Source organism: Candida jiufengensis (assembly GCF_024610255.1).
Source record: "Candida jiufengensis strain CBS 10846 chromosome Unknown scaffold1, whole genome shotgun sequence".
Taxonomy (NCBI): Eukaryota; Fungi; Ascomycota; class Pichiomycetes; order Serinales; family Debaryomycetaceae; genus Lodderomyces; species Lodderomyces jiufengensis.
In genome coordinates, this window is record NW_026261562.1 from 2,788,098 (window position 1) to 2,800,428 (window position 12,331).

The 12,331-nt window shown below is 26.1% G+C and overlaps 8 protein-coding genes across 8 annotated transcripts; 4 read left to right on the plus strand and 4 right to left on the minus strand. All coding sequences in view use genetic code 12, as the record gives it.

The window, feature by feature from the left end:
• Nucleotides 1-546: 546 nt before the first annotated feature.
• Nucleotides 547-2,007, plus strand: OSM1 (Osm1p; the record flags this gene model as incomplete). Its single annotated transcript, XM_051765731.1, has 1 exon — nt 547-2,007. The coding sequence occupies one exon, from the start codon at nt 547-549 to the stop codon at nt 2,005-2,007; it is 1,461 nt and encodes a 486-aa protein (XP_051619016.1).
• Nucleotides 2,008-2,405: 398 nt separating this feature from the next.
• Nucleotides 2,406-3,077, minus strand: KGF54_004976 (60S ribosomal protein eL33; the record flags this gene model as incomplete). The annotated part of the gene is made up of 2 exons (XM_051765732.1): nt 2,406-2,710; nt 3,059-3,077. The coding sequence occupies 2 exons, from the start codon at nt 3,075-3,077 to the stop codon at nt 2,406-2,408; spliced, it is 324 nt and encodes a 107-aa protein (XP_051619017.1).
• A 481-nt stretch (nt 3,078-3,558) lies between these two features.
• KGF54_004977 (uncharacterized protein) lies at nt 3,559-4,587 on the minus strand (the record flags this gene model as incomplete). The annotated part of the gene is made up of 1 exon (XM_051765733.1): nt 3,559-4,587. One exon carries the CDS (start codon nt 4,585-4,587, stop codon nt 3,559-3,561), a length of 1,029 nt encoding a protein of 342 aa, XP_051619018.1.
• Nucleotides 4,588-5,024: 437 nt separating this feature from the next.
• Nucleotides 5,025-5,462, plus strand: KGF54_004978 (uncharacterized protein; the record flags this gene model as incomplete). Its single annotated transcript, XM_051765734.1, has 1 exon — nt 5,025-5,462. The coding sequence occupies one exon, from the start codon at nt 5,025-5,027 to the stop codon at nt 5,460-5,462; it is 438 nt and encodes a 145-aa protein (XP_051619019.1).
• A 1,017-nt stretch (nt 5,463-6,479) lies between these two features.
• COG4 (Golgi transport complex subunit) lies at nt 6,480-9,125 on the plus strand (the record flags this gene model as incomplete). The annotated part of the gene is made up of 1 exon (XM_051765735.1): nt 6,480-9,125. One exon carries the CDS (start codon nt 6,480-6,482, stop codon nt 9,123-9,125), a length of 2,646 nt encoding a protein of 881 aa, XP_051619020.1.
• Nucleotides 9,126-9,194: 69 nt separating this feature from the next.
• Nucleotides 9,195-9,809, minus strand: YTH1 (cleavage polyadenylation factor RNA-binding subunit; the record flags this gene model as incomplete). The annotated part of the gene is made up of 1 exon (XM_051765737.1): nt 9,195-9,809. One exon carries the CDS (start codon nt 9,807-9,809, stop codon nt 9,195-9,197), a length of 615 nt encoding a protein of 204 aa, XP_051619021.1.
• Nucleotides 9,810-11,038: 1,229 nt separating this feature from the next.
• KGF54_004981 (uncharacterized protein) lies at nt 11,039-11,770 on the plus strand (the record flags this gene model as incomplete). The annotated part of the gene is made up of 1 exon (XM_051765738.1): nt 11,039-11,770. One exon carries the CDS (start codon nt 11,039-11,041, stop codon nt 11,768-11,770), a length of 732 nt encoding a protein of 243 aa, XP_051619022.1.
• Nucleotides 11,771-11,943: 173 nt separating this feature from the next.
• Nucleotides 11,944-12,201, minus strand: KGF54_004982 (uncharacterized protein; the record flags this gene model as incomplete). The annotated part of the gene is made up of 1 exon (XM_051765739.1): nt 11,944-12,201. One exon carries the CDS (start codon nt 12,199-12,201, stop codon nt 11,944-11,946), a length of 258 nt encoding a protein of 85 aa, XP_051619023.1.
• Nucleotides 12,202-12,331: the final 130 nt, after the last annotated feature.

Consider the following 12,331-nt stretch of genomic DNA (forward strand, 5'->3'; position numbering starts at 1 on the left):
TCTGTTTTAACATTTATCATTCTAAGAAATATATGCAACGACTGTAGGGTCTATGTTACGAGGTAGAAACCTTGAATCATCTAAAAAATCAAATATAATATTTGATGAATTTAAAGTGTGTATTTTAAACGCTATCTAATATTTGTTTTTATCTGAAACATACGAGAAACAGAGAAATATAAAAAGAAAAAATTAATAATTAAATAAATGTTGAAATATTATAAAATAAAATAATCAGTCCACTCGATATTAAATTTCTCAACTATGAAGTTTCACATTTTCGTTCTATAAAATGTGAATAAGTTTACATTATTTTACTTATTCAGCATTACCAAAACTTCACATTTCAATTAAGCAAAAGTCATACTACTATTTTGTCCTGGAAAATCAACTCATTTTTAATTCAAATTGTTTATCTTAAATAGTAAATATATCCAGATTTCATTATTATTCATATTGATATTAAGTATTAGAAATTATTGTTTTGATATTTCCAAGAACAAATCAATTGCCTCGGTTTTAAAATTTACTACATCATCAACATTAATGACAGAAACGAATCAATCAATTGTTGTTGGATCAGGTTTAGCTGGTTTGACAACTACTTTTCAACTAATTAATAATGGATCGAGAGTCATTCTATTAGAGAAAACTGATAAATTAGGTGGTAATTCAGTTAAAGCAAGTTCCGGAATAAATGGTGTACCAACAATATATCAACATAATAATGGTGATACAATTGAATTTTTTCAACAAGACACAATAAAATCAGGTAAAGGATTATCAAACACTGATTTAGTGTCAACATTAACTTCAAAATCTTTAAGTGCCATAGAATGGTTAACTAAAGATATTGGAGTGGATTTATCAAAAGTTACTTTATTAGGTGGTCATTCATTTCCAAGAACTCATAGAGGTTCTGGTCCATTACCTCCTGGATTTGCAATTGTTTCGAGTTTAATTAAAAAAATTGAAGATATTCAAACAAAGAAACCAGATACTATAACCATATTGAAGCAAAGCAAGTTGAATAAGATTATAAGTGATGAAAAGAACAATAAAGTAAATGGTGTAGAATATATTGATGAAGTCACAAATGAAACTAAACAAATATCTTGTAAAAACTTAGTATTGGCAACTGGTGGTTATTCAGCAGATACTCAATCATTAGACACATCATTAATTTCAAAACATAGACCTGATTTATTACAATTTGCATCATCAAATGGTCAACAAACAACGGGAGACGGAGTTAAAATCGCTGAAAGAGATCTTGACGTAAAATTAATTCATATGAATAAGATTCAAGTTCATCCCACAGGATTTTTAAACATTAATGATTTAAATTCAAAATGGAAGTTTTTATGTGGTGAATTATTAAGAGGTATTGGTGGGGTCTTATTATCACCACATAACGGAGAAAGATTTATAAATGAATTAGAAACAAGAGATGTTGTTACTGATTCAGTTTTGAAACATTGTAATGTTAGTTGTGATTCTAATGGACTAGCAATGGAAAAGGACACTTATATCTCTGTATTAGTTATAAGTGAAGAAGATTATGCAAAAGCTAATAGTCATATTGATTTTTATGTATATCAAAAATTATTACAAAAGGGTACTTTTGAACAATTGTATGACTTGTTAAAAAAAATTAATCCTAATTTGGATTTATCATATAAAGAATTAATTGAAAAATTCACCTACATTGATGAATTGGTTAGTGGTTCCAAAACAGATTCTTTGGGTAGAAAATCATTTGGTAATAAATTCTCCAACAAGCCAATATATTTTGGTTTAACAACTCCTGTATTACATTATTCAATGGGTGGTATTGAAATTGATAAAAATTCAAGAGCTATTAAGAAGAACGGAGAAATTTTTGAAAATTTATATGCTGTTGGAGAAGTTAGTGGTGGATTACATGGTGAAAATAGATTAGGTGGTAATTCCTTATTGGAGTGTGTTGTATTTGGTAGGGAAGTTAGTAATCATATTTTAAACTAGAAAATAGAATCTTATGATGAATGTATATAGCATTATTTAGCTTATGAATTTATGAAATGAATTGCAATAAGAAATGACTCTACAGTATTTATAATTTATTTTTGGAATATTTTATTTATATTAAAACACCAAACTGTCATTACTATAAATTTACACACTTCTTTATTACTCTCCCCTAAAAATTTGATTTCGATTACAACCAAAATAGTTTTATGTACAAATTAAACTAATTTAGTAATACCGTATGAATTTGAAAAATTGTGATGATGATGATATTGATTTCATTTGTAATATTTGATCTATGATTTGGAATTTTTATGATTATGTTTCGTTAAAATTGTAAATGAGTTTATTAAACTTTTTTTCTTCGTTATTAATTATGATTAGTATAAACTTCCTTAGATGTTTGATGGATATAACATAATTCTAACTGAAGCACCAAAAGTTTTTGGTGGTAAATTTTTTTTGAAATTAGCTCTAACTAAACCATTGTTACCATGAGTTCTTGCAACTTTACCCCAAATAACTCTAATTTTTGAACCTCTAATTTCTTTTTGAGCTCTATAAACATAAGCAATTCTTTTACCTAAATAAAATTTAGCATCTTGTGGACTGTTAACTCCTTCAATTTCAATTAATGAAACTTTTGGGTTGGTAACGTTTTTTGATCTTTGGTATGAGATGTGTTTACCTTTAACGTATACTAAAGAAATAAATGTTAGTAATTTGTTTTCATCTAATTTTGTTAAAACAGGTGAGAGATAGAATTATATTGAAAGTCTTTATCCTTGCAATTGTACTCTAACTTTGGTTATGATCGAACTAATTTCTTGATAATTATATATTCAAAACATAAAACCTCTAATAACTCTGGATTGATATTATATGGATTCGTCGTTGTATGATTGTTGATAATTTTATTATCGTTGACTCATTTTTTGATTTTCATTATTGCAGTTACAGATCTTGGTAACTTGTCAAAATCTCTTCCAATATAATCTATATTCTCTTCCCCATCCTATTGGGATCTTTCCTTGGTTTAAAAACATACATCTGTGTGATTCAGCCATTGTTAATGTAATTATTTATAGGTTTGTTGGTTGTGATTATTTAAAATGGTTTAAATGAAAATTTGAAAAACTATTACTTCTATTAAGAATTTTTTTTTTCTCTTTGTCTCTATGTTATTATTACTATTAACAAAATATTACTATGTAAAATTAATTAACTATAGTATTATGTAATCTATACACCGTGAGATTATGTAATCATAAAACTCACATTTTATTACTAGTATAGTTGGTAGCATATTCTAGAAAAAACCGAGTAGTGCGAGTCTTACAATATACTTAATACTAACTCTGAACCCTACCAGAGTACACGTGATAAGCCCTACTTGTTTTGGCTGCAAAAAAATGAGAATATGAAACACTGAAACACTGAATAACTCAAAATCAACAAATATTTTAGGGATTTTTAAAGAGAGAAAAGTACAAAGAGGCTAAAACTCACTTAACAATTTTCATTAAAACGATTGCATCAAATTAATACCTAATCACGAATTTTTAAACCATTTATTTCTGGATCAATGCAAAAGACTGAAAGACATGGCTTATAGTCTTTAAATTCCATATCACCAAAAGCTTTTACATGATTTGATAAATTTGTTATAGATTCATTTTGATAATATTTTATTGAAATCTCTTTCAAAGGGTTTGGTTGATTTTCTAAAAATTTTGCACTTATATTTTGAAGTTCTTTAAATTTTTTCTTTTCCCATTTTCTTAATTTTTCAGCCATTTTTTCATCGTATGGAAATTGAGCTTTTTTGACTGGATATAAATTTGCATGCTTAAATAATTTTATTGGAATTAACGTGAAACTAGGTGGTTGATCAGGTAATACATCAGGTAATCCATCTTCTCCAACATCACAATCCTCCAAATCAGATTCAAAAATAATCCCACTAATTTGATCCCACGATTTTAAAGAAGTAACATATTTGTATAACAAATTTCTTGCATATAAGGACATTATTAATGGTACTTTATGTTCAAGGTCGATATATAAATAACTCAAGACATTATTTAAAGGTCTTACCGTCCAAGAATACTTCAATTCTAGTCTTGGGGTGAATATGAATAAATCAATTTCAATCTTGTCTGTCGTGTCAGCTATAAATCCAGTTTCTTCATTAAATATTTCAAACATTTTCAAAATTTTACAATCTAAATGTAAAACAATTGAATTATCTTTATTATCAAAATCAACTTTTATATCATAAGCTCTTGAATTCCAGAATAAAGCTAAGTATTCTGCAATATACTTTAATATACCAGGTTGTTCGCTTCCTAGTACTAGATCACCATTTGCATACACATTATAAATGACTTTGAAATCATCTGCAGGTAATGTAGGTAATGATGTTGTGTTAAAATTTATGGAAGCCACATAAGTTTCAGATACACCATTTGAATAAAACTTTTTTGTATGATATAACTCATTTGCGTCATCATTATTTAAATATTCAACTTCTACTTGACTAATAATTGGACGTGATGAAGATGCCGTCGAACTCATTTTCCTTATATTTGGATAGGAATTGATGATGAAAAATGGAAACGATTATATTAATAGTGTGTTGATATATTTATAGATGAATTAAAAAGTGTTGGTATATTTATAGATGATTTAAAATACACGTCAAACAGAATTCAAGTATTATATAAATAATAACAATATTAATTAATTACCAATAATACATGTAACATAAATGTTTTTATTTTTATGCGAGCTCGTCGTGTAACACCATTGCAAACTTTTTCGACGCAGAAGCATCCTTAATCCGTACCAGTTTTAAGCCACTCGTACCAGACTTTGCACAATTGTTTAAGGGGTAAAAAATACCCCACATTTTTTTGTATATATATTAATGCAAATACAAAAATTTCATTTTTCCAATTATTATACATTTCATAATGTCTACAACAAATACACCTAAACATTAAGACTGTCAAATGCTGAATAAAAGAAAATACGACATGGATGATTATCATCCCGAAGACGACTATGGTCCGATTATTAAAATCATTAATTCAAACCCAAAAAAAAGTCCGTTGGAGGTATTCATAGAATTAGTTGTCAGAATAAGAACACGAAGATTCAGAAGAGATCCCATACAATTTAAAATCTTTTATGATGATAAGGTACAAACTATCGAATTTACTTCCCCAAAAGCAATTGCAATGGCTTTAATAGTTTTTAGAGTCTATAAATTATTACAAAGAAATGATAAACTTTCATTGAAGTCATTACATGATGAATATGCTGATGTTTGGGGTGAATCAACTGAAATTTGTTACTCCACAGTACAAATATTTTTAGATGTATTTGATTGGAAACATAATGATCTTAATATCATTGTCGATGATAAAGTAGCTAGATTTGAAAACTAAAGATGAAATTCTGCTTGGTCACTAGATATTCATTAGATTTATTAATAATTTTTGAAGAATTGAAAATTTGGAAATGCTTTAAATAATATATATTTATATAGTGATTCATTTAAATATTTTAAAAATAAATATATAATCTTCTCAATATTTCAACAATTTACTTGAAACCAACAAATTCTCTGCAGTATTATCAATCTAATGAGTAAATTCATTAATAAATTAAAAATGAACTATATTTACATAATAACACTCGAAAAAAAATTATCAAAAGACTCCAATTCATCATTTCCATAATTTTATTTCTTATTTTGAAATTTAATATTAAAATTAAAACCTAATTGTTGAGGTAAATTAATTATACAATCTACAAAATCGGAAATCAGAGTAAAACAATATAAAAATATTTTCATTTCAAACGAATTTTTTGTTCCTTTGAAGTGTTTTAGGATGTGACACAAACCCTTCTTAGTCGATTTTGCATCTAAATATGTTAAAACTTGATTAAATGACATTGTATCAACTTTAATTTAAAAATTTGAGCTTCTCAAAAATGTTATTAATTTTTATATAAATATTGTTTTGACTATTTTGAAAATTTGATATATTGTTGAGTGGAAATTGAGAAAGTTTATTAATTTTGCATGATAGGTTTGTTCTTCATAAACTTGATAATTTTTCGATTTTGTAAAATTGTGAACATTTAATAATTTACCACCATGTTCCGAAATTTTTTCATTGCTAGCACTTTCAATCTTCCAGCCCTTGTTTTCATTAAATTTAAATAAAATTCTCTTCTATATATGCCGATTTCAATCTTATAGGTTTGATCTAAGTTCTTATGCAACCAAATGTTTAATAGTATTGATATTTATTGCGTAAAATTTCAAATTTTCGCGAAATTAGATCCCCATTAGTGTTGACACGAGATTATAGATTTTGTAAGACCAAAAAAATCATAATACTTGAAAAATATGATTTTACAACCAAATCTTAAAGACCTCAAAACTAGAAAATAGTATGAATAATAGACATAATAAAAATGAGTCTTTATATTTGCTAAATAATGAAAACCTAGATACAAATATACAGAAAATATATACAAAATTCAAATCATCAACAACACCCAATGATTTATATAATTTAATTGATAAAATTGATAATACAATATCTACAATTGATTTAAATTTAGATAATTACATAACAATTCATAAACAAAAATTACAACAAGATATAACAAATATCGAGTCTTTAAGAACTTCAAAATTATCATCTACCATTACAAATTCATCTCAATTATCTGAATTTTTCACAAATACTGATGAATTGGGTCATAATTTAACATACAAGATAAAATCATTAGATCAAGAAATTGGCAATGTAAATGAAACTTTAACTTATGTTGAAAATATACAACTACTCAAGAACAATATAAATCAAATAAATTATGCAATTGATCATCAACAATGGGATTCAGCAGCTCATTGTATACATACTATAAATACTAAAATTCCACAAAGTTTAATTCAAGGAGAATACGCTTCGGTGGTTATTCCATCAACTGATATTCCAGAATTACCACGAGTTTGTATAGACAACTGGACAAAAAAACTAGTGGAAGTTTTCAAAAATCAATTTAATGAAGCAGCAAAGGAAAGAAATGTTGAAAAATTAACTAAATTTTTCCAATTATTTCCGTTAATAAAACAAGAGGAAGTTGGATTAAATTGTTATTCAAAGTTTATTTGTGAAGTTATAAATGAATCATCAAAGAATCTAACTCAAACTGTGAACAATATTAGTGCAAGTGATTTAAAACCTGGAATTTTTGCAACTGTATCAATGCAATTATTTGAAAATGTATCTATGATGTTATCACAACATGGTCCTTTAATTAAACGATACTATAGTTCAACCTATCCTGAAGCTTTAACATTTGTTGTGAATAAAATTCAAAGAGAAATTGACTTACAAATTGGTATAATAGCAGATACTTTTTATGATGCAAGACGATTAGATAAAATTTTCCAAGATATTAGATTATACAATTTCCCCATCTTAACTCAAAGAACAAGTGAAATGCAAGAACATTATTCACAAGATCATAATAACCAAGATGAAATTGTTGATTCAAAAGCAACTGATGATTTACTACCTATACAAACAATCGGAGATTTAATACTGGAATTATCATCAATTTTACAAAATTGGTCATTATATTGTAAATTTATAACTGCTAAATATTTTAATGATTCAAATCAAACAGACGAATTACATGTGCCCGATATTATTAATAAGTCAAATTTCACTAAAAAAATAAACGAAAAACTATTACCATCTTTTGAGAAATTATATAATTTTTATTATAGAAGATCATTAGAAAAATCAATAACAATAGAAGAATTACAACCACTAGATACCTACTTAAAATTTTCAACTAAATCAAAATCACCAGATCAAACACCAGTATCATCAGTTATTGAAGATCTAACATTAATTTTAAATACTACTTTACGTAATGTAATAAAATCAGGTTTCCCCATATCAGTTAAAAATTTCATTATTGAAAGTTTTAAAATTTTACAACAAGATCTAATAAATGGGTTTTTTATAAAGAACCTAAATGATAATAGACCAAAATATAATCAATCATTAAATTTCGCGCTGGATGAAGCTACAAGTTCTCATTTAACCAATCCAAAAAATTCAAGAGGTGGAACTCCAGAACCTCATGGATCATCTATACACAATTCAAATTCTAATGGTCATGGAGGATTTTTCAAAGGTGCATCAAGTGCTTTTGGAAGTGTTGTTAGTGGATCTGGAGCCATAGTTGGTAGTCTACAATCATCTACTACTGCAAATAGTCCCAAATTAATTAATTTTATAATATATTTAAATTCTATTGGAGTATCACAAGATTATTTTGTGAAAGTTATACAAAATATAATTGGACAGGATGGTACAACCAATAATTATGTGAATAGTAATTTTCCATTCGGTAAAGATTCAGAAAAGATTAAATTAATTTTAAATCAAGATTTTTTGGATCCTTTTACTTCAATAAGTAATAAAATTTTAAATGAAAGTTTGATTAATTTATATAATCAATCAATAAAACAAAAATTAATGATCTTAGTTAATGAATTTATTCTAGAATCAAATGAATCAAATTATATAATATATTCATCAAATCAAATCAATGATCCATCAGTACTAATTAAATTTAAGTCAAATTGGTCACTACTCACAAAACCTTATTTACAAGTATTACATAAGTCCATTTGGTTAAAATTATTGAGATTAATTATTGTAAATCTAGTAAATTTGGTGGAAAGAAAATTACATTCAACTTTAAAAAATTTTAAAATTAATGAAATGGGATCAATTAAATTGGAAAAAGATTTAAGTTTTATTATAAATGAAGTATGCGAAGATAATTATCACTTGAGAGAGAAATTTTTAAAATTAACTCAAATTGTATTGTTGATTGGAATGGATGATGATGAATATGAAGAAAGTAATCAACCTGTAATAAGTAAATTTGAAAAAGATGAAAATGGAGAAGTTGATGATGTTGATGAAGATGATGAAGAAGAAATTGGAGGTATTAATTGGATTCTAACCCCACAAGAAAGAGATCAAATACGTAATTACAGAGTATAAAGAAGTTACATTTAATAAAAAGTTATTTTGCATTAATCATTAAAATATTCTATACAGCCTCTATAATATCTATACACTTATCTCTTTTTGTTGTATTGGTTCATCATCTTTAGTAATTACTGAAACAGGATCAGGTTTAATTCTCAAATATAAATTATGATAATCAAATTTAGGATGAGTAAATTCACAATCACCACCTTTAGGACAAAATCCAGCTAAATAATGAGGACATATAGTTTTTCTAACATGTCTATTTTTACAATTAGGACCTTCTGAACAAAAACCAGCATTATAATTCATACATTCAGGAATTTTTGATTGTGGATCAATATGTAAATAAAGACATTCAGGAGTTTGAGTACAGAATCCATTCTTGGTATAAAACAAGCATTCAGGCATTTTTCTTAAATTATATTCATGTAAAAATTCACAATGATCACCTTTTTTACAAAGTCCTCTTAACCAATGTTTACATACTATCTTATTGTTATACATTTGTGATACATGTTTATTTGGACAATTAGAACCTAATGGACAAGATGTTTGTGGAAATTGTGGATTATATAATGGACATTTAGGTCTATCTGGATCTAAACCAAAATTATATTCGTTTCTTAAGAATGATTCAAATTTAAATCTATGTTTTTGATTATTTGGATGTATTATTGGATTCAGCTGTAGCATGATTTATAACTGTGAAAATATGATGTAAAATAATGACCTTTTGGGTATGAATGCTATTATATCGAAACGCTAAGCTAAATAATGCTCTTTTATATGATGATGATAAGATACTGTAGTTTAAAAAGTAATTGATTAGTTGATATATTTATCGATATTATAGATTATATTTAAATTCATTTGATCTTATTAGTAATCTTTGTACTTAATAAATTTGGTATACATGACTTAATGATTACGTAATTAAACAACATATTATTATGTAATTTATTAGCATATTATTACGTAATCAAATAGCATTTTATTTCGAGATTGGACTTGAACATATGATCGTTAGGTCACTTAAAAGTCAATGGAACAGATCAATTTGTTGTGAGTTCTTATACCCCACACTACTACAAAATACATTAATGTACTTTTTTTCTAGAATAATTTGACCGTTCAGATGTTATTGTATTTTGAATAATGAATAAACCAGTTTATTTTACATATCAAAAAGTTACGATGAAATTGGTAGTAACAGTAATTTAGTATACAAATTAAATATTACATGAACTATATAGATTAGTTCATAGGTTCTTCTTTACCTCTTCCCCTCTATACATATGTTTTATACTTTAGGTTAATATTTAACCTTATCAATTAAATATGTGATATTCCTACATTTACTAGGTCAAAGAGTCCTATTAAAAATTTAATGTGCTCAAAATTAATATTACAAAATTGATGTAAACTAACACAGCGGAGTAAATTTAATTAATCAGCCGATGAATTTGTTGAGATAAGGACCAAATATGGGTTCTTTGATTTGTTTACTAAAGATATTTTGTTTCCCCATAAATAAATAGGCATTTTATTAGATTGTGTTATCTGATGCATATTTTTTTGCAACTTTAAATTTGAAACAAAAAAGAATATTTTTCTTCGATTACCCTACAAATTTTCAATGTGTTATGTGAGCAAATAATCTCATTGGTGATTATTTTTAGATGTGTATGCTTTTTTAAATTAATTAATCAAATGATCAGGTCATTTATCAATTCAAAAGTGGAGATCATGGCATTTGATTATGGGGTTATTATGATAATTAATTTTAAAATGAGACGTTTATCAAATTCGTCCTTTTCAAGTTATACCAATTCATCAAATTTAAAAATTATAAATATCAGTTAAAATTCCCCAAGTCTCAGAGATTTTTTTAAATCTTTATCAACTACAATCATCAATCCACAATGCAATTATCAAATATCGTTGCTGCTTCTATTGCTTTAGTTACTGTTCAAGCTGGTTATGCTCATTATTCAAAATGTTGTGAAGAAGATAGTGAAATTACTACTTTTGCTGATGAATTTGCTTTAGGCGTTAAAGTTTGTGGTGAAGATGAAATTTATGTTGTTTTTGAAATTGGTGATGGTCAATTAGAAAGATCTTGTTCAACTTATGATTGTCAATCATGTTATACTCCTGAACCAATTACTCAATGTCAAGAAGAATATGACTGTTATACTGATGAATGTGAACCAGAATGTGAAACAAAATATTATGGAAAAGGTAAACATTATGGAAAAGGTAAACATTATAAAAGAGGTGATTATTATAAATATAAATCTTATGATACATATTCAGAAAAAGATTTATGTTATGATCATTGTACTGTTTCAGAAGATTGTTATGATTATTTTACTTTATGTGAAACTATTTTATATGATTATCAACATAGAATTGGAGAAATTGTTTCAAATCATCAATTCCAATTTGATGATGCTATTCAAGCAGGTGCATTATATTCAAAAGGTTGGAGTATCGTTTACAAAGATGGTTACTACTTATTAGCATTATGTGGTAAAACAGAATTCTACGAATGTCCAGTCAATGACTGTGACCTTTATAAATTATATGATGAATCAATTGATAGTAAATGTCATAAAGTTGAAATTGTTATTATTTTTAAAAAATGTGATTAGTTGTTTTTTATAGTTGTTTTTTATCTTTCTTTTTTTGTTTAGGTTTATAGTTTTTCATTTCGGTTCTTATATTATAAATATATAATTTGTTTTCTTTTCGTTTTAAATTTATAATTCTTCATTACTATTCATTTTCATTCTAATCTAAATCTACTTACTAATTTAACTCTAATTTAAGCTAATGAACCCATTGGATCATAATAAGGTAAAGTATTAAATTGTTTACCTTTCCAAACATCAAAAGTCTTTTTTGAAACATATTTACGATTTGTAACAATTTGGAAAACAAATTCACTAAACCATTCATCAGTCATCATAAACCAACCTTTTTTACCAGATTGTTCACCCCAAGAGTTTTCAATTTTCCATCTAATTGGCTTGTTAGTGATAGGATCTAAATGAACAGCAGTAATAACCATTGCATGAGTCATTAATAATGAACCATACCAAAAACCCAAGTAATAACACCAAGATTATTAAATTTTAAAAATTAAAACTAATGAGAATTATAATTTAGAATTTAAAGAAATTTAAAACAAAAATCTATTCAATTTGATGAAT